The sequence below is a fragment of the Astyanax mexicanus genome, chromosome 16, assembly GCF_023375975.1.
Source record: "Astyanax mexicanus isolate ESR-SI-001 chromosome 16, AstMex3_surface, whole genome shotgun sequence".
In the NCBI taxonomy this organism is placed as follows: domain Eukaryota; kingdom Metazoa; phylum Chordata; class Actinopteri; order Characiformes; family Acestrorhamphidae; genus Astyanax; species Astyanax mexicanus.
In genome coordinates this window covers 30,763,242-30,785,755 of record NC_064423.1, presented here as the reverse complement: position 1 = coordinate 30,785,755, position 22,514 = coordinate 30,763,242, and the positions used below count along the sequence as shown (strand labels likewise).

The 22,514-nt window shown below is 38.4% G+C and overlaps 2 protein-coding genes across 6 annotated transcripts in view; both read right to left on the bottom strand.

Moving 5' to 3' along the window:
• Window positions 1-4,920: 4,920 nt before the first annotated feature.
• On the bottom strand, window positions 4,921-9,576 carry LOC103024462 (claudin-34-like). Its single transcript, XM_022669922.2, has 2 exons — window positions 9,446-9,576; window positions 4,921-7,875 (listed from the first exon to the last, which is right to left on the bottom strand). Exon 2 carries the CDS (start codon window positions 7,627-7,629, stop codon window positions 6,865-6,867), a length of 765 nt encoding a protein of 254 aa, XP_022525643.1. The 5' UTR covers window positions 7,630-7,875; window positions 9,446-9,576; the 3' UTR covers window positions 4,921-6,864.
• A 1,125-nt stretch (window positions 9,577-10,701) lies between these two features.
• The window catches only part of shroom2b (shroom family member 2b), a 45,797-nt gene continuing 33,984 nt past the window's right edge, over window positions 10,702-22,514 (bottom strand). For all 5 annotated transcript variants that reach the window (XM_022669918.2, XM_022669921.2, XM_022669919.2 and 2 more), the window contains 5 exons: window positions 18,836-19,354; window positions 16,754-17,299; window positions 14,960-15,128; window positions 14,138-14,410; window positions 10,702-13,047 (listed from right to left, as the gene is read on the bottom strand). In XM_022669918.2, the coding sequence (XP_022525639.2) occupies window positions 12,775-13,047; window positions 14,138-14,410; window positions 14,960-15,128; window positions 16,754-17,299; window positions 18,836-19,354 (1,780 nt within the window). In that variant the 3' untranslated portion in view covers window positions 10,702-12,774. The remainder of the gene's footprint in view (window positions 13,048-14,137; window positions 14,411-14,959; window positions 15,129-16,753; window positions 17,300-18,835; window positions 19,355-22,514) is intronic.

Here is a 22,514-nt window from a genome sequence, read left to right as displayed (position 1 = left end):
AACAACACAAGAGCTCAGTGGAACAAATGATAGAGTCACTTATACAAGAGACAATTTTTTAACACTGATTCTATAGTGACCAGGCTGGCATTGTCTAACATTTCCTATAGCATAGCTTTAAACATCGGCCATGACAATTGACTGGATCAGACAAACCAAGTCTCCCTGAAGCTGCGGGAGTCGCATTTCGGCAGTGGCTCCCGGATGCCCGCGAGTCACAAATAATCTTCCGGAATTCAGAACGAGTGCCCCAAACACGCACACAGGCGACAGACTTTTTTTTCTCTAATCGCGTGTGGGAAGGAGAGAGAGAAAACAGAGAGGGTTCTGATTGGCCTTTTCTCTGCAAAGAGTCTGTGAGACAGCCAATCAGTTTTTAGTGTGGGCGGGCAGTGTTTTTCCCCCCTCCCGGATGGGATTTTTTCAGTGAGTGAGAGAAAGCAGATCATGGTGGAGGCAATATTAATAATTATTGTAATATGATATGAAATATTTTTGATGTTGTGCAATTTTTTGTGATATTGTAACTCTCAATTTTTGTCAAATAAACCTCACCTCTGAATACTCTAAATTTAATTTAAAAAAAGGTCAAATTTAATTAACATAAAAGTAAAGTTTCGTTATCCTTTGGTGTGTGTGCAAGTTTTTTTTGTTTTGTTTTTTTTTGGCGCCAGTGGGTGGGTGGGGGGGGGGGGGGGGTGGGGGGGTGTGTGTGTGTGGGGGGGGGGGGGGGGTTGGGGGTGGCTAACCTCCCTGAAACCCTGAAATTAACTTGGGATGTCTGCTGGATAAAAGCACAACACCTTTACAAGGCAACTTGGCTATCACTGTAGCACCCCCTTGCAGCAATGCTCAAAATCTTTGCATTGCATTATGAAATGTTTGAATGCAACCAAGTCTGTATAACTCGATGTTGCAGCAAACACATCCTTGCATTATATTTTTGTGTGTTTTAAACCAATGTGTTATAGTGTGCGCATCTTAGCAGCTCAAGCTAAAATGTAAAGCATTTCAGGCCCACCAACTGTTTGGAAATGAAGGAGCTACTGAACGCGATGTCATGTGACCGAAAAAGCCTAAAAACTCACTGGTCCTCCTGTTTTTTTTTCAACTGCAGTCCAGATGCAAGGGTTTTACCACTGAGTAGAAGTGTGAAATAGTTTTCACAGACATCCCTCTGAGAAAACAATACCGTCTAGATAAGTATTTAGTTAATAATTATAATACAATAAAACAACTATAAAGTACTGTGATATTAAATTCACAAATCTTGCACATACAGTACATGTGCACAATACAGTATGTATATATGAGTGTTTACAGGAAGCAGTCAGTGGCATTCAAAATATTGAAATTTCCCCACATCTCAAAGCCCTTGTTGTAAGTTTACAGACTTTCCTTTGGGATTGTCTCATTACATATATTTACAACAATTCCCTCTTTCAAACAGAGCCACTCATACACATTGCAGGCTGATGTTATCTGCTTTTCTTATCAGTACACTATCCACTCTTTTATTTCCTGCCCAGAAAGGCCTGTTTTGTTTAATGAGTGATGAAACATTTCCTTATATTTTCATAGAGATAGAAAACTGTGACTCTTTACAGGAGTTGTGAGGCCAAGAGTGAAGTCTAGGGCAGAATCAGAGACAGACACTTCACTTAAACTACAAAGTATTATTAGTTTATGTACACATTTAATTAAATAAATGTTTTAATAGATCTGTCATTAAAAAAGGTACACTGTAAAAAATATTATACTGTAGAATTTCAGCAGAATTTTCTGTTTAAGCACTTTTATTAACAAGAAGGTGTTAATTTACTTTTGTGTTAATTTCCCCTGTGCTAATATTAAAACATTTAACATTTTAAATGTTATGCTGCTATAACTGTAAGAAGGGGGTATTACTATTTTATTCCACTGATATAATAATATAATTACATAATAAAACAATTATACCATTTTAAAGAGTAGTGGACTTTTAATTATCAAAACAATGCTGATATTGGAATATATTTTTTATGTTTATGAAGATTTGTCCTTGTTGCTGGATACAATCAAACCTTTACAACAGTATTTCAAAATCTAGTTGAAAGCCTTTCCTGGACAGTAGAGAGAATTACTCCAACTTAAGCCCTATCCGGACTGGATTAGTTTATCAGGGGAACGTCTGTGAAAAATATTTTACACTTCTACTCAGTGATAAAACTCTTGCATTGGGAGTGCAATTGAAAAAACAGGAGGACCAGTGAGTTTTTAGGCTTTCTTGGTCACATGACATCACGTTCAGTAGCTCCTCCATTTCCATTCGCTGTTGTGTTTATGTGGATCTCCGTGGAAATGTGCGCCCAAAGTGTAAATGCGGTGTGTGGCAGTGGACAAATAGCTATTTTATTAAACACGAGGTGACAAAACTCAGAGATGTGAGTCCAGACTGGACTAAAATTACTGGAGGACCACGGAGTTCAGAGAAAAACAGTAGGTAATTCAGCCTGTAATTTTCTCAGAGGACGTATGAGAAAAACACGTACATGGTCGTTCCGGACAGGAATAAAATCACATAAAAGAGCCCACCACAAAAGAGAAATTTACCCCAGGACCCCCTGAGAAACAAACCTGTCCAGATAGGACTAAATAAGGCAGGATAAACTCTTTTAATACACTTGATTTTAGAATAACTTATTTATGAGCAGATGTCCAAACACTTTTACAATATCATACATTGTAAAACAAAACAAAATATCAGGTAATGATTAGGAAAAACTCTTCGCCTTTCAGATGAAGACGAAATGTAGCTAGTGCCCCTTGTGGAAATATCATAGGCCACGGCCCCGTGCTGTGCAGCTGTGTAACCCACTGCCCCGTGCTGTAGCAGAGAAAGCATCGGGGTCCTGCCCTGGCCTTCGAGACGCCCAGCCTGCTGAGAAAGGCCTTTTTGTTCTGCCAGCATCAGCCTGTTCACAATGCTAAGCACAGACACAACTGGCTTGGCGCAGGCTGCACTTCCACTCTAACAATTACAGCTGCTATGAGAGGCTCACGTGCCCTGCCACTGCCATCCTCCGCCCTGGTTCACATGAGCAGAGGGCCCAAAGAGGTCGTAGAGCAGGAGCCCACACCTACAACCTGTGAACCAGGGGGGAGGGGGAGCTTGCCTGAGGTCCCCAGACAGTGATTGGTTATGAATTGAACGCAAATATCAATTTTAACTTAGCTTTCAATTCTGTGACGGCCAACACAATGAAGTATAATGACATTGTTATTGGAATCTCCCTCAAGAAGGCCCCTCCCACTAGTTGCTGACAGTAGCCAGCCAATCAGGTTTGTGATTCCTGCAGCCAGCAAAATATGAAATTTTAGCAATCATGAAGTGGAGTTATTCACCTGAAAGCCAGAAAAAAAGAAGAGAAAATAAGAGGAAGAAAAGAAAAATCAAGATAGCAGTAAAAGATCATTTAAATTGGATAAATTTGTAACTACTAACAAAATAGAACAAATTTTTTATGAATTTTGGGAATTTGTACATGGGCGCCCAAATGCTTTAAAACAGCGCTGAGCTTAAAACTGCAGTATAAACAGCAGCAGCAGCAGCAGACATACAGCTCAAATGGAGAAAAAATGAAGAGACCACTTAAGTTTCTCTAATTTCGCTATTTGTACGTATATGTTTGAGTAAAATGAACATTGTTGTTTTATTCTATAAACTACAGACAACATTTCTCCCAAATTCCAAATAAAAATATTCTCATTTAGAGCATTTATTTGCAGGAAATGAGAAATGGCTGAAATAACAAAAAAGCTGCAGAGCTTTCAGACCTCAAATAATGCAAAGAAAACAAGTTCATATTCATAAAGTTTTAAGAGTTCAGAAATCAATATTTAGTGGAATAACCCTGTTTTTAATCACAGTTTTCATGCGTCTTGGCATGTTCTCCTCCACCAGTCTTACACACTGCTTTTGGATAACTTTATGCTGCTTTACTCCTGGTGCAACAATTTAAGCAGTTCAGCTTGGTTTGATGGTTTGTGATCATCTATCTTCCTCTTGATTATATTCCAGAGGTTTTCAATTTGGTAAAATCAAAGAAACTCATCATTTTTAAGTTATCTCTCTTTTTTTTTTTTACAGAGCTGTATGTTTGGGTGAGGGGAACAAAACTTAGATCACATAGAATACATCTGGATACCACATTCACACACAGACTCAAACACACACACACACAGTATAATTAGTTACATCTGTCACACGTATACCCTGCAGGTTTTCATGGTCCAGCAGACCACACCTGCCACTTAGGGACACTAAAGTCCTCTATCACCTGTTTTATTCACACTCACTAGTGTCAACATCATATCAACTGTCATTTAATGGATAGATATAGATTTAGAGTTATATAGTTACAGACTGTAGTCCTGTATCTGTATTTCATTATCCACCTTTCACCCTGTTCTGCTCTTCTTCTAATTCTTCTTCTTCTTCTCTTTTATTTGGTGGCAACATGTTTTTGGCCAGGCAGTGTATTAACTTTTTTTAAATGTGTTAAACAACCTAAAAAAATACATTTTCATGTTTCATATCATAGTTTAGACTAGGGCTGCACAAAATTGAAAAACAAAAAAAAAAACAAATATAAATCATATAAAAATATGTTCTGTGATATATATTGGGATATCAAAAATACAGAAATTATGAAATTACATCACATATTTTAAGTTAAATCTTTAAATGTCAGTTTATAGTTAGTAAAAGTCAAACGAAATATTGTAGTATATACAGTATATTCACATTTCATGTTGTGTACTTCACATTCATTTAGCTATTACACTGCACTGAAGTGATGTTTTTAAGTAAGCCATAACACAACACACTAAAATATATACACCTGAAAAACACATTTAACACAATGCTGGAAAAACACATTCAGAATGTAGCTTTTAATTTAAGTTTTAATAAAAAACATGTCCAAACATTCACGGTCAAACTAAGTGCTTCTTAAACTGAGAGTTGGCTGGAAATAATGTACAGTGGTAATTAAAGCAAAGGGTGTTACATGTCAAATCATTAGGGACATTGCAGTTGGGTGAGAGTACCTTCCCAATTACTGTCCAGCCCCCCAAGGACCACACGCACCACACGCGTTCTAACACCTTAACCACCCTGTAAACAGTCTGGCTCAACCTCCCACTAATACAGTAATGGCACATTGATTAGTATTAATATTAATATTACACATTGTGTAATTGTGTGTGTCTGTGTGTGTGTGTATGTGATAAAAAAAAACTCAATCACATGCTGTTAGACCCTGTTTACTCCTGATCACTTAATGTAGCTTGATTATTTACATGTGGCTTAATTAAAATCAGTATACAAGCCAGATACAAGTCACATGAACTGACCAGGGTCAAAAATAAAGCTGCTACAATGGGTTCTTTAAGAAATGCCACTGAAAAAAACATATTTTAATCATTTTAGTGCTAGGCTCAACTAGTGTAAAGACAATGGAAATGGAATGTGTTTAATTTAAGGTGTTTGCAACACAAATATTAATATTACTGATGTTAATTATAATATTACTGCATTGTTTAAATAGCAAAGATACTTGTGAATGTATCTACACCAATGGCCATGGTCTCAAAATTACCTGGCATATTGCTATCTTGGTAATAGAAAACAAAGGTGTGCCACTGACGGAATACAACCTAGACAGTCGTCAAAAGGCAGACGTTCATTGCTATCTTGGCAGTGAATTGGCAACACAGGTGCATGTCTAACGTGTATATACCCCTACGATGCAAAGACACACTAAAACACCATATAGATGTAGATATATGGAGGTCACTTAAGTTAAAGGCATAGTGTTTGAGTGAATTATACATAGCTGTAACATCAGAGGCTACAAGATTTGAAAAGAAAAAAAAGATTTGCTTTTCGTTTCAAAAGAGTAATAAAGGATTCAAGAATTCAACTAAGAATTCAACTAAATAGCGATTAAAAATTATAAATATATACTATTTTTGCATGGTAATGAATGCCCTGGGTTAATTTAAACTGGAAACATTTGTGCTGCTCACTGAAGATGAATTAAACAAGAGTGTGAAGTATAATGTTTGTAAAAAAAGATACATAAAAAACATTTTTTGTTTGTTTTCCAGGTTCTTTACAAGTTCCTTCGCACTTACAGCTCTTTTATAAAACTGGTTCTATGTTAGGCCTGTCACAATAACAACATTCTTTAAACAATATTATAATTATTATTATTATTATTATTATTATTATTATTATTATTATTATTATTATTATTATTATATAATGATTTGGATATTATTGTAAATTTAAATCCATTCACATAACATAGTGCAATAATAATGCAATGACACTCTTTTTACCTTTAACTGAAAAAAATAATACATGATAAATAAATAAATAAATAAAATAAAATAGCTTCATTATAAACAAAGTCAACATGTCAGCTCATTCACATTATTAGAGTCTTCTTGCTAGGTACACACAATAGGCAATACTGAGGTCTTCAAAAATGATCCAGGTTTTGTTTATATATAAATATATATGTCAATAACATGATTATTGTGACAGGTCTATTGTATATGGGTGGTTTAAAAATGGCATTGCTCAAAGAACCCTTCTTAAAGGACCATCCTTTTTAAGCGTATACACACAACACAACACAAACACAAACTTCACAACAATCAAAAAATGGTGAAATTTGAGAAATGATGTTTTTTGAGTTGTTTTATAAATAATCAAAACAGAAACAATGTGAGAACAGAGATTTAAACTATTAATCCATGTCTTTGGTGATGAGAACTTGTGATATGTTTGTGATGAGATGTTTAGCCGTTCCTTTAGGTCTGAAAGGCTGGGTTATCCACGCCATAGTCCACAGTTAAACTGCTGCCCATCGGTGTGGATTTCAGTGACATCATCCCAATTTCTCCCAGGCCAGTATGAGCCTCTTCCAGAGAAGAAGGTTGGACTTTGGTCCTCAGACCTTCTGGAAACTTGTAGGACAGAAATGCTGCCCCACTCACCACCACCAGGATGGATGCAAAAATACCAAGGGCAATGCCTGGCCCGATGTACTGCTCAACAGGGGCCGGCGGCATGTAGAAGTTGGTTGGGAAGTTGATAGTCTGGTTGGTGACCACAGAGTGTAAATTCCAGAAGAGAGGAATGAAAGAGCTCACTCCTGCGAGAATTAAGAGTCCTCCACTTATGGAAAAAGCCAGCCTGATTGGCTTCTGCTCATCCAAGCTGAAGTAGATGTTCCTCAGACCATAGATGGCACTGGAATTACCAAAAAGGCCCAAAATGATGGCCAGCAGCATCATGGGTTGAGCAACCGCAATCTCGTTAGGCACAAAAGCATCAGAAATGCGGATCTTCTGGCAGTACATGATCTCGTACTCGGACATGACCAGGGAGTGTGTGTAGAAGCACATCCTCCAGATTCCCACCCAGGCCTGGCCTGAGTTGATAATGGAAACGTCAGACACATCCCATATCCTCCACTGTACTAACCCGATGGCCACTATGGTGAGAATCCAGCCAATCACACCCACCCACAACCCCACAAACTGGGCATGGGCAGTGTGGACCAGGTATGGCATGATACGCCACCTCCAGGCCTCAGTCTCCCTCCAGTACGACTTCCATTCAGCTCAGTGGGCACATCTCTAGTCCTCAGAAAATGAAGATGATGATGAAGACGAAGGGCGCTCTTCTATAGGCTGTGAACGAATGACCTGAAGATGTGCATTAAAGGTGGAGGAGTTTCCAGTGTGTCTTCATTCAGTTTGAGCACGCTTTTCCCCTCCCTGTCTCCAAGAAACCTGGCAAACAAACCACCGCCGTCCCTTAGGGAGATGGAGAGAGAGAGAGACACACACAGAAACACAGAGAGAGAAAAAGAGAGAGAGAGATGCAGACTCAATTAGCAGAACAGACTGACGCTGTGGATGTAAGCAAACACAAAGGAAAACAATGCATTAAACAAAAGATCACACCAAGCAACCGGCAAGTGCCCAGCGACAGGAAACATTCCAGACCTCAGAGCTTTTACCCCCAAGATAAAACAATAAAACATTTAAACAATAAAACAATAAAGGAAGGTGGAGGTCTTTACCAAACATGTAATATTCCCACACTTCCGCAACCAATTCTCATAGTATACAGTACTGTACTGTGCAAAATTATTATTTACTGATTTTCCTGGAGACACAGAAAAAGTGCATTTTTAAATGGATTAAATGGGACTAAATAAGATTCTCCTACAGGTAAAAATATATAAAAAGGCATGACAGTGACAGTTAGGAGATACTTTAATGAAGAAGTTCCCAACCAGTGGATTTAATGTTATGTGATGCCTTATAGGTGTCCTCACAAAGAGATAAACTGTATCTGATGGTACATAATATATGTACCACGATAAATATATTGTCAGTTATGGTATAAAGTTTTTAAAACTCATTTTCGATTTTGCGTTCATGTTGTACAGTAGGTACCCCTTTTATCTGTATAAATACCCTGAGTCCACTTCTGCATGAACACCTGTCTGATGAGTTTAGAAGAGAGATATAAGATGATAACTAATTTGCATTAAGGAGGTCAAAAAATATGTCAGTGTTGAGGATAATACACATCATGTAGTTAAAGATGATACAGAGAAAACAGGACAAGTACAATTGATTTAAGGAAATTCCAGCCAATTCTGGAAGCAAACATACAGTAACACCATCTGTGAAAAAGTGGGATGGCTTCTACAAATGGAAAAAGCTGAAGGGCCCCCATAGTCCCCTGATCAGAACATCATTGAAAGTCTGTTTTGCAAGAAAAAAACGAATGTGTCATCATTAACTCTAACTGTATTTTTCCACATCTCTGTTTTGCATAAGTTCATAAAAATATCCACCTTGAAGAGTGTTTTCATATTGAGAAGGCCTAAAAAGAAAGATACATTTTGATAAGATCAATCAAAGAGTGGAATGGCACCCCAGAGGCCAGACTGTTTGGGATGTCATTTAGTTGGTGAGAAACAGAAAATGCTCCTACTTTTAATCCTCTAAGGAAGAATCTCTCTGCAGAGAAAACAGAAAGATGGTTCTAAATGTACTTAAAGGCCGTTATGACTGGATTAAACAGAAGAAAAGTGCTCTCTGTAGGTTTTTATAGTAGTCACTGAATATTAGCTACATAATAAACAGAATGGAACTGGATACTATACATTATTACAACACAGACAGCTCTTTTATTAACTGTTAAAACTCAAGCAACTGCGCCGTTCAGCCCTCCAGCTCATACAGGCCGCCCCATAACACCCTGATATTACGACACAAAACAAAGAAATCCCAGTTTATCTATTTCATCGTCCGCTTAAACAAACCCAAACATGCAAAAAAAAGAGATTTTAAACCCTCACAGCCTTACCGTCAACCAAGAATAATATTAATGGCTTGATGAAAGTCCTTAATGTTGCTTCTGAAGGCTAAACAGAACCTCACTTCCTCCTCTAAGAGATTCAGGGTAAATAAAGCTACAGTTCTGTCAATGATTGACTGCGGATTCTTACCTCGCCCAGATGCTGCTGAATGACGTCCTCAATAAAATCATCAGCACACCTACGCCGCACAGTGACTGTCTGATACTGTCGGTCTGATGTTGTAGAGTAGTCAGCTACTGTCCAATAAAGTCCTGGAATAGAAACGCTATTACATCGTAAAAGTTTAGATGTGGAAAAAAACAGATAGATCACGCTATTATGGTACAGAGAAACTGTGCCATACGATCAAAAGTATCAGGAATCAAGTATCACATGCAGAGTCATAGCTTCTTCTGAAATCAAGGGTAATAAAAAATGTTTATCCTGCTTTTGTTTGAATCTCAACTGTCTCAACTATCCAGACAAGGCTTTCTTATAGATTTGAGAAACTGATGGATGATCATCACTCCAAACCACTTCATCCCCGACTCCTCAAGACAACCCAAATATATTAAATGAAACATGAAGGTTTGTGTTTACCTGCTCCAGAGAGAACTGTTCTATTGGTAATACTTCTCTTAACAGGTACTGGACAGGTTTTATGTGCATTTGCAAATCATTTGTGTCAGCACTGCATTCATTAGAAGGGGTGTGTGTGTTGATTATGTATGTATAGCAGTAATTCAGATTATTTTATATTAAGTAATTAATTACTGGGGAAAGCCATAGTAAGCCTTAAGAAGTCTACTTAAGTAATTGGCTAATAATAACTGCTTTATTAAGCTACATTCATAGTGAATAAAATATTGTCCAGGACTACTTCATGTGTAGGTGTATTATACATTATAATCCTTTAAACACACGTGACACTGTGACGCTCACTCAAACTCACATGATAATTCATGTTGCTTTGCCATGAGCACACTGGCAGTGTGTGGCCAGACTCACTCACAAGATAACACCTCACAACTTATACAGGAGGGAATCTTCTCAAGCTTTCTACCAAGGTAACACCTCATGACCAACTTATATAATGCTGTCCCATGATTTTTGGCATGTAAGTGCACTGAAGTGTTGACACTTTGATGAACATATTGGGTAAATAAAAACCAACAAAACAGACAGGTTTATGTGTTTAAATGTTTGTCTTACATTATCACCCATTTAATGCCTTTACTGGGGTAAAAACACTGCATGTTTCAGATTGTGCAATATTATGCTTCATGAGTTTAATGGTTTGCTATCTTTCACATTCACATTTGCAGGACATGGCCTGGGCGTTCAGAGTTTAAATAAAGATCTTCTGAATCTTCTGAAATCCATGTTATTCTAGTTGTGGTTGAACAGTGACTTAGTCCCACCCAGGTCTTTTTTAAGACGTACAGTAAAGGAAATGATGGTTATTCCAGGAAGCTTTGAAGAAATCCTGGAATATCTGGCAATCTAGACCCCTGCCAAAGGAAACCAGATCCCACTCTGCTCAAAACAGTCCAAGAGTAGCCATTTTTTAGGCTAATTGCACTGTATCAATATATTCAGTTCAAATGCTACAATGCAATGCCATTGAAATGCCTTCATTTAACAAACAGGATATAATACAATCGTGAAAAACAAAATACACTATTATATATGGAATGTACAATATATCACTTAAATGTGTTCAACAACAAAGCCTAAACAGTTCATTTAAGATTCTTTCTCTCTACAAAAATAAATTAATGAAATGAATACAAATGCACCACCTCTGAGTGGAAAAGTCTTTTGAGAAGAAAAGTGGTTGAATGTCACATCCCATCAAAAAGCAATAAAATTCTATTCACAGGTCCATTCAGAGCTGATTATGCTGTTGATGAAAAGATGAAAGCCCTCATCACAAATGCGCAGTATCCCAGAACTTTTCAAGGACGTTTCCTGGAGGAGCTGTATCTGTACATAAGTCTGCATGAGTTGTACTGGACACTACATGAACTTTATCTCGCCATCCCCTTAGTACAAAGTCCAGGTAATGTCTGAGTGAGTCAAATTTCCAGAGAATACACAGTGTGTGTCATCCTGTGTGTCATTCCTGTAGTGAGAACGCATCCTAAAGCAGAATATCTCCGGCTGCACGCTGCAGGTATGAAAGAGCAGCTATAAGATCTGTTTTAAACATTTCTGAAGTTGTGAAAAATGACATAACACTGAAACTGAACAATCAGACCTGAGATACTGTACGTTATTTAAACATGTGTGATTCTGCAAGTGGAACTGCATTAAACATGGTAAAACTTACACAGTAAAACTTTCAGTGACAGTTTTGTATCTCTCAGCTTGTCCAGAAATGCATGTGAAAAGCATGTCCTTTAGTGGTGTCTCAAAGCTCAGATTACACTTCCTAGGCGTCTTCTGTCTTTTTTTTCTTCTTCTATGGGATCAATTAAAGAACCCTTTAAAGAACCTTTATGCATTTATATTTGGTTTATTCTGGTTCAGTTACGTTTTTTTTTAACTAGGAGCCTTTTCCCAATAGTTTGGTTTGTTTTAACAGAGGGTAAAAGTCAAGCAAACTACTCAAACTACACCAAAACTTCTGTGTAACTCCAGGGAAGCAGGCAGGATAATGCTTAAGTACATGAGAACTATGTAACACAGTCATAACACAGTCATAATCATGTAAAATCTTGTAATATTACTGTACCACCTCAGCCCACATGCTTCATTCACTTTTAGTGATGGTTCTGTATCTCTTAACCAGCCTAGAAATGCATGTGTAAAGCGTGTGTAATTTAGGGGTGGCTCAAGGTGTGAATCACACCACATCATTCTGCTTTAAAACAAATAAATCATCCGTAAATTTGTGAAATAATTACAGACAAATCCTAAAATAAGACATCAAGTGATTGATTTAAGATGTTTTCACTTCTTGTTGGTCATTTCCTTCAGACTATGGGTGCACTGAATACTTCTTTACGTAATATCCTTTCATCATACACGACTTGCGAAATACAGGAAAGGCCAAGGACGTGTCTGCATCCAGGTGAGGAACTTCCAAAGGGATTGTTTGCATTTGTGAGAGATTAAGGGATCATGTTGTATTAAAAATACTTTTATACATTTTGCAACCTCAAAAATTAGTCTGCTCCAACCACACACAGTTTGGTGGATCATGTGAATGTCTCAAAGAGCCCAGGTGGTTCAGGTGGGTCAGGGTGCTGACAGCACCTCATAAAACATTACCAATGTGTCATATTGGACAGCCTTCCTGCATGCTGAGGTTAAGGAATTGATCCAGTAGAGTTCAGTAGCGCAGTCTCTGCTCCAGAGGAAGGCTGTCCTTCAGACACTTGAGCTGTTCCTCTCCCAGCTTAATCCTGTCTTCAAGCTTACGCTGTTCGATAATGAGGGCAGACTTCATCTTCACAAAGTGCTGGTAGTCCGCCAGGCTCTCTTCACTCAGGTGGCTGGCTAGGATGTCGTAGACGAGGCGCTCCCTCCGGTCCAGGTTCTCTTTCAGCTCTTTGGCATCTTCATGTTGGCGAATCAGCAGCTTCCGTTTCTCCACAAGGGTGCGCTGCAGGGGGGAAAAGAGACGGCTGCTTAAAAGCATAATAATAAAGGTCTCAAATGCTCTGCATGTTTATATACATGAATACGGATGCCTATTGTACAATATGTTGTATTATACAGCTCTGAAAAAAATAAGAGACCACTTCAGTTTCTGTATCAGTTTCTCTGATTTTGCTCTTTATAGGTAGATGTTTGAGTAAAATGTGTTGAAGTGTTGTTGGATAAGAATGAACACACTGCTACCATGCCTAATGCCATTTGAGCTAGAGGGGTATAAAGCTTGTTGGACATCCCAGTCCAAAAACATGGACATTAATATAAAGTAAAGCAAAAGTCAGAGGATATGATACTAGTTCTCGTCCCATGAAATGTGGCATGTCAGTGTATATACCTGTATAGTGTTTATGCTTCTTATACTTATTAGAGCTTCATGACTCATTATTAGGCATAAATCTGCAGTATAAAACTATGAGCGCCAACTTTAAGATTACATTTATGGTAAATTACTGTGTCAAATGTTTATTTTAGTACTTTATTACTCCAAGTCTATGTTCACACAGAAGTTAAAAAGTGGCCCAAATTAGATTTTCTGACCCAATTTGACAGAATTTAGTTATTTTAGGCTGTTCACACCATCTTTTTTTATGTGACCCATATCTGACGTGTCTGAACGCATGCGCAAAAAAGCATTGTTTAACATTACGTTTCAGTTTCATCCTTGTCAGAATCACAGGAGCTATTAAGTTATAGTGGATTTTTTTTTCTTTAATGCCACAGCCACTCGCTTTATTTATCCTGCCACTGAAGCCCGCACTCACTGCTGTTGTCCATTTTCCCATCTACTCACATTAATTTTCCCTGTTTCTCACCACCTTTTTCCCTCTCAAATTGCAAAGTGACTCAGATATGCCAGATTTCAGTACAATATATTGAAGTTGACCAAATCAGAATAGTAAATGTCAGATTTAACATGTTTTTAGTGTTAACACTGCCACACACAAGACACATCTGTGTCACATATGACATTAAAGAGGGAATTTAGGCATTTTTCACCTGATGTGGGAATGTAGCTTGCTTTACTTCCTATGCCATACCTTCTCCTCAGCTAAGGTGCCCTCCTCCAGGTTGTTGAGGGCGTTCTCCACACGTGCCAGCCTCCCCGACAAGGACAGCAGCAGGCTGACCACTTTATCCAGGTCTCCGACGAACATGCAAAACTTGTCCAGCTCGTTAGGTTTGCATACGGACTGCACCGTGGCCTCCACCTCCTCACCAAGAGCGTTGTTGTCCTGCACGTCCTCCTGTAGACTCTCTCTGGCTTCACGCAACACTTGTAGCTTCTTGCTCAGGCTGTCAATCAGCTCTTGCTGTGAGAAGAGAAATTTAGAAAATAAAGATTTTAAGGTTTAATCACATGCTGGGATGAATCTCTACTGAGACTAGACAAAATGTGTCCGTCTTATATGTTTCATTCAGCAGTTAATTACATACTTTAAAGTACATGCTTTTTTTCTAATTTTTCCTATTTTCTCCCAAATAAGCTTGGTGGGTGAAAACCACCACCTCTTTTTGAGCTGCTGCTGATCCAGTATTACCTAGTAGTCAGCGCACTCAGAGGAAAATGCAGCGACTTGGTTCTGATACATCAGCTCACAGATGCCTTGTGCTGAGCAACATCACCCTAGGAGTGATAAGGGGAGAGAGCACCATCTAACCACCCAGAGAGAGCAAGGCCAGTGGTGCTCTCTCAGGGCTCCGGCAGCTGATGATAAGCTGCACAAAAGAGATTCGAACCAGCAACCTTACGATCAGAGTGCGAGCGCTGTGTACATACTTACCTCTAATATGCACATAATTCCCACTTGGAAAATATGAATGGATTTAATATTATTATATATATTATATTAATGATGTACCTTTTTGCTGGACAAGTCAATGTCCAGTTCATCTTCAGAGTCCTGTTCCTTCATCTGTTCCTGCATGTCCTTCATCTTAATCAGCAGCTCGGCTTTGGGTGCTGATGTGCTGTAGTAGGAGGAACTTGTGACCAGGGAGACCGGAGCAGCCATATTCTCGTCCACTCTTCTGCAATTCAGAAAGATGTATGGGTCACTGACTACAGTTTTATTATACAGAAATAAACAAGGAAATGAAAGAAAATCTGCTGTAAGTAAAGCAAAGCTGCACAGTTTAACTGAAGGTATCTACGGTGTCTACTTCAGTACTTTACAGTACTCCACCAGTAGAGAGCAGTATTGGGAAAGCTTTATTTTTGAATTCAGAAAAAACAAAAGGCTTCACTCAAAGTGGTTTTGCTGTAATTGTTGACCCATTTAATGCCACCATCAACTAAAGTTACCACAGTTAATAAATAAGTGTTATATAACTTTTTTTAACCCTTGTGTGGTGCTCCCGTTTTCATTTTTTATCAAATGATACTAAAAAAATATTTTCTCTAACTCAAACTCATTGGCATTGCCTCATTTTTTGTGAAAAACATATATCAAAACACATTTTCGATAAACACACACTGTACACCCCCCCCCCCTACACATTTATATTACATACAGTATGTTTGGCCAAGGGCTAATAAACATTGCTTTATTTGTAAATTTGAAACTAAACAAATTTTCTACTCATATCTTGAGTTTAATTCATTTTCTTTTACATTTTATTAAAAAACTAATAAAAAAGAGTAGCACTTTTTGAAAGAAATGTAACATAAGAAAGGTAAAGGGCAAATATTAACCATGTAAGCTGTTTATATTGCTTGCAATTTAGGTGAAGCAAGCATGTGTAAAGCATTTTAATGTAAAATTGCTTAATTTTGCTGAATTAAATACAAGTAACAAAGTAAACGAGTAACAAAAATATGAACACCACACAAGGGTTAATACTATTGCTATAAACTTTGTTTTTTATTTCTCTGTAAAATGGGGCACCAAGAGAACCTTAAAAAGCCTAAAACCGTGAAGACAGAATCACAAATCCATGTGTGTTTTGATCAGATACATAACAAATGCTTGTTAGTTAGGGGTAGGGAGACACACCGATTATGCAAATAAAGGATGTCAGGGGCTAATATATAAAAAAAGATTTCACTTTTGTGTATCCTACTGGATCTTAGCTGTTCAATTTTGTTAATTACTCAAAATATGGGAAAAAATCCATCTAATCTACCCAAACAAAGTGAGAGCAAATGGTAACTTCAAATGTACTGAGTAAATTTAACATTATACTTTTTACAGTCTATAACTGGATAAAATGTAGAAAACGTTCATGCATTTGGTAGATGTTTTTTTGCCTGGTGTTTAGTCTTACGCCAAAGCATGAAATTCCTGGGAAACATTTTCAACATAACCACCTGCTTTCGCTTAAATGTTAGTGTTATATATTTAGACAGCAGCAGTTTTAATAGGGCATCCCAAGATGCATTACATTCTACAGTTTTACAACAAAACATAGTTAATTTACTGTATGAATTAACTGTAAAATTAGAGAAATTGGTTACAGTGTAGCCAAAAGTTTGGACATTTCACTTTTAAACCATGGTTCTTTTGGGACCAACTAGAAGTTAATGTTAAAGCATAAATTATGTACTGAATTATTGTAACCACACTAGTTTATACAACATTATATCAAACTTTTAAATGGTAATATTTAGAATGGCAGCTCCCTCTATTTCAGACATCTGCATCTGAACCCCTCACCTCTCCTGTGTAGTTTTGGGAGATGTCTGCTTTGGTCCACTCTTTTTCCTCTGCTGTGCCCCCTCCAGAATCTGCTCCCCCTGGGGGTAAATCCCCTCCATCAGGTCCATGGTCGTCTTCATCTTGCTCTGATCCAGAATGTCCACCAGACTCTTATCCTTTCCCATGATGTCTTTGACCAGCTCCTCTCTCTTCTCATCCTCCTCAGAGTGGCCGGAAGAGGCTGCATTTGGCCACGCTGTCTCTGTCTCTGTCTCTGTGTCTCCCAACGTGGCGCCAACAACAGCCTGGACCTCTGAAGCGCTGCAGTCTGTATCTCTGTGCGGCCCCTGGTGAGTGTAGTCATGGCACAGGGAGCTGGACAGTTCTGGAGAGCATGGTCTGCAGCATAGCTGGTGGTTAGCTGTCCCTCCGGGGCCTCCAGGCACCTCCCTTTGTGCCAGAAAATGCCTGTTTTCTGTCTCAGAGTTACTGTCTGCATGGACAACCAGCGTGGGGACGTTCTTCACCACAGTGCTGCTGGGCTCTGAATTCTCCAAGATGTTACTGTGTCAGAAAAGAGATTCATCAATAGGCAAATTGGAATCACATAAAATATGACATACTATATGCTTTTTAATAAAAATGGTGGCATCCTATCAGTTCTGCAGCATTTGAACAAAATGATCAACCTGATCTATCTAGATAACCAGATTATGACCAAGTATGATTAGCATGGTTGACCAGCATCACTAGCAAGACTAGCAAATAATGATTATTTTAGTAGTCGACTAATCTGATGATTATTTTTTCGAATTGTCAATTTTAAACAGTTACTTTGCTTTTACGTGAAAGAAACATGGAATTTAAATGCCTTTTCAATGCCCAGAAGATTTTAACATTTAACCTCTTAAGACCTTGCATTCATTGCAATGGACATAATGTATTCTTACACACGATTGAGACCTAATGTCCATCAGAACAGATGTTTATCAGCCAATCACTGCTTTGTTATACACTCTAAGAAATGTAAGTACAGATTTGTACTTAAAAGAGTAAAAGAAACCTTTTTTTGTACCCATGGTTTTTGTGCCAATAAAGATTATAAACATTATAAACATTATCATCAACTGAATATGTGTCAAGAACTTGATGATCCAAAATTGTCTGGCTTTTAAATAAAAAATGTGCAATTAAAATATATATTGTTTATTAGTACAGTGATACAGAATACTGAATGTACCTTTTGGCCAAATAAATAGTACAAATTTGTACTTATTGCTGTTAGGAATGACTTTGTACTTCAGAGGGAACATCTGACCCTGTAAAGACCAATATTGTACCTTTGAGGGTACAATAATGAAGAGTGTACCCTTGAGTACAAAAAAGTACTCATATCGTACCTCTGTTTTTTAGAGTGTATAAAGGATATATAGAATAAAAATAATGTTAAACAAATACTTCCACTGCAATTAACATATATGAAAATGACAAACAATACATATACATTTTTTTGATTTATGTATTAAATCTTTTTTTTTGTGCATTACATTCATTGCAATTTTTTTTCATCACTGTAATTCAGGTCTGAAAGGGTTAAACATAGAGATTATTGACCCTTAGTGAGTAAATATGTAATCTGCTGTGCTTGAGCACTTTTGGAGACACAGATTGAGTTGAGTGAGCCCATTACCCCCATCTCCCACTGTGTTTCTGTCCACAGCACTTTATGTAGTGTGGCAATGTTTCAAATTAACGATTAGTCAACACTGAAATATGGCCTCCCACACACCTGTGGAATTAACTGGACTTTTTATACTGGAACTTTTGCTTAGTCTAGTCGCAAGATTTTGCCACTCCTGTGTTTTATTGAGCGTTATTTACTGTGTTTGTATTTCTGGTTTTTGATCCTTGCTTTCCCATGATTATGATTTTTGCCTTGTGTTCTTTTGCTGCCTGTTTTTTGACGACGATTCTGCAGGATGTTTTTAGATAATAAACTTGCCTTGCATTTGCATTCAAACTATCCTGGCTGGTTCTTACAATAATCTTCACTGTTGACTGGGAAAAGGTACAAAACTGACTCAAAATGTGAGTACTCACCTGAGAAGATCTTCATGCTGCATGTTGGCAAGATTTTTATCAGTCAGCTTCTGGAGTAAACAATCTGAGGCCACAGTCGCTTCAGCGCTGCGACGTGGGGAAGAGGAATGGGGAGTTGCTGGAGGAGCCACAGTACAGAACGGCTTGTCATTTTCCAGCCTCCTTTCAGGCCCTGGTACTGCAGCAGGATGTGGGTCTTTCTCTGGAGAGTGACCCAGGCTTGGGAGTTCTTCCAGAGAGTTTGATGGGCATGTGGTTTCCGGCTGCTTGGATACGTCCTCTCTGGGATGGGCAGGCTTTGGTGGTGCAGGGCCCTGTGTATTGTCGGGAGGAAGTAGTCGCTCAAGCGCAGCGTCGTGCAGATGGAGGCGATGAGGGTATGGAGGTAGCAGGCTGGACGCTTTGGTGGTGTGGTTGGAGTGGAGTGGGGTGGGTGTGTCTTTATGTTCAGAATCACTTCCTGGGCTTAAATCCAGAGGCTCAGAAATGTTGAGCTGGCAGTGGCCTCCCTCAGATGTACTGAGAAACACATAAAACATATACAATAATAAAAATGCAGTTATTCTCTGTTTCTGTATGAATGAATTTATTACCTTAACTACTTTAAAAAAAAATCATATTTTATTCACAAAAGAACAGAATAGAACACATATAATTTCAGAAAAACATTCTCTTTTAGAACTTGGAAGAAATTCGAACTATGATGTTGTAATGTATGCAGAATGTGGTTTAGCATTGTCTTGCCCTCCCTAAAAGTGACATTGTCTGGATGGGAGTATATATTGTTCTTAAACCTCAATATAACATTCCTGCCTTGATAGCACCTTTCCATATGTGTAAGCTACCCACGCTTTCATGCATTCCTGCAACTCCTTACCACAACAGATACAGACTTTTGAAGTGCACTGATAACAAGCTGGATGATCCCTTAATTCAAAGAATTTAACATTTTGATTAGTCTAACCAATTTTAAAACGAGCTTGAAGGCAGCATTTCTGGACTGTGTTGACATAATGCATTTTATGCATTTGTTTTGCAGATTGGTGAACTTCTGTCCATCTTTGCTTTTCAGAGACTCTGCCTCTTTAAAATGATAATTTTATGTGAGTTGTAAATTGACATGTGAGTTGTAAATTGCTTCTATTGCTCAATACCAGTAAAAACATATTGTATTATTGTACTAATCTGTGTTAAAAAGATGATCAGGTGTCTACCAAGGGCAGATGTACAGTTAGAGATCTACATACTGTACATATTACACAGTAATCAATGTAGGGATTAATACCCCATTAATACTCTCTGTCTTTTATTAGTACCACTTACTTTGCCAGCCTCTTGTGTCCTTGTCCCAGCCTTTTTGGCATTTAGAATTAAACTAAAAATGGTAAAATGTCTCACTTTCATTATCTGATATGTGTTCAATGTTCTATTGTGTACAGAATATGGATTTATGAGATTTGCCCATCATTGTATTCTGCTTTCATTTACATTTATTTATATTTTAGACTGTTTTATCCCATTTTATCCCATCTTTTTTTGTATTTTTGGAAGTTTACTTTTAAACAGCATTTTTTAAACAGCAGCTTTCTGTGGTCAACCAGATTCTTCTCTCCATGGGAGTGACACTTCAAGAATCAGTTTACACTGTAGTCAGGGTGGAGCTGAAAACTCCCTATCACTGGTAATCTGAGCAGCTTTAACTGGCTAAACTGACACACTCACCCCCCTAGTTGTATTTTTAGCCTGCTACTGTCTGACATTATGTAAATAATGCTATGCTACCTTGACTGCAATACTGAAGACAGACAGATATCAATCACTTTTAAGGGGTCTGGACAAAGACATTTTAGTCTGCCTAATAACGAAAGAAGCATGTCACCATACCATTGTATTACCACCATACTTATTGTACTGTATTACAGTACTAATCTGTGTTAAGAACATGATCAGGTGTCTACTGAGGGCAGATGTACAGTTAGAGACCTACCTACTGTACATATTACACAGTTATCAGTGTGGGGATTAACTTCCTCCAATGATCAATATAAACATAGATTTTTAGCTATGTACTATCTAGTAAAGGGGTTCCTAACCTTTTGCAACTCACGGCCCACTTAACTTACCGCAAAACTTTCCAGAACCCACAGGATTGCCTGTGTCGGTTTTGGTTCCTGTGAACATAAGTGCTAAGTCCTAGTGCTAGGTTCTTACTGATATATTTTCTTCATTTAGATTTATGCTGGCCTTTTTCAGTTTTCTTTGTCAGTGAAAAGTGGCAGCTTCACTTTTAGATGGTCCAGCTTCAGGGTCTTTTGTTGTCAAAGACCATGAACCCTATTTTAGCTATCTATAGCGCTTGATTCAGGGTGTGTCGTTGTGTCTTTGCTATCATAAGGCAGCAAAAAGCATGTGCTAATTCTCTTAATTAATCAGGGGTGTGTTTTGGGCATAATGTGAAATAAATCAATCAGTGGGCCAGTTGTCATTCCCTTTAAGAGCCAGCTGCCCTCTGACTTTGGCATGTTGGTATCTTAACAGCACAGTGCTTTGTGCGTCTCAACATAGGATACTGACCTGCTTGTTCATGCTGTAAAGGTACGTCAGCAGCTCATTTAAGGGAAAAGGATTTACTGTTGACTGTCAGGGTTTTAATCAGTCAGTGGAGCACCTGTATTTCCTGCCACCAAGATAGAAACATGCTAGATATTTACCTGAACACACCTCACTTCCAGACCACTGCGCCCATCAGTGTAAATATATTCCTAAACTCAGACTGTATTTTAATGTCGTAGGTGCAAGGCCTGAAAATAGACTGTTGACAGGGTGTAAGATAGCAACAAGCATCACGACACACCTTGTGCAGGGTGTACGATAGGGCCCAAAAACTTAGTATTAATAATTTAGATGATTTGCACGTAGGCCCTGTGTTTAACCATTTATCCACAAGTTTGACCTTAAAAAAAGGAAATGTTTAGTTCACAAATTAAAAAATAATTTTGGGCCGCGAAAGCCCTGACAATACCTCTGCAGCCCACTGGGGGCTGTGGCCACAGGTTGAAAACCATTGCTATAGGTAGGGTTGCAGCAGTAACCGGTTTCACGGTATACCATGGTATTAAAATGCACGGTTATCATACTGTGTGTGTTTGCTTATTACCGGTAAAACGCAAGCCAGCGGAGAAACTCACCCGCGCATGCGCAACTCTGCTCCGCTTCAGCTGCTCAGCACACAGCGGTGAGAACAGCAGAAAGTGCATCAGACTAAACAAATCTCCGTCCGCCTAAAAAAAGGCTAAACTAAAATCAGCAGTGTGGGAATATTTCAGATACCCGCCGAACGCACCCGAGGATGGTTATCCGATTTATAATCAATGTGGCCGTAAAGTCACAGCTAAAGGTGGCCATACGTCAAACCTGTTCTCCCATCTCTGAGAACACCACCCCGCCGTGCAGCGCAAAGTATGTGTTTAGTTTATAATTTTAATCTGAACATAAATAAAACCTCTTTGTAGTCGTGCACAACCCATGCGGTAAGCGCCCGCAAAAGCGCTGAGTTATCCGAAATTTGGGCACGCAGGTACAGGCGTGAAGTGCGTGCTACGACGGATTCACGTGTCCGTGTAAAGGTGCTCGCCGGACTGGATGTGAAAGACGCCATTCATTTACATGCGTTCATTTT

Coding starts and splice junctions, on each gene's coding strand:
- LOC103024462 (XM_022669922.2), bottom strand. CDS start 7,629: ATGCCATACCTGGTCCACACTGCCCATGCCCAGTTTGTGGGGTTGTGG.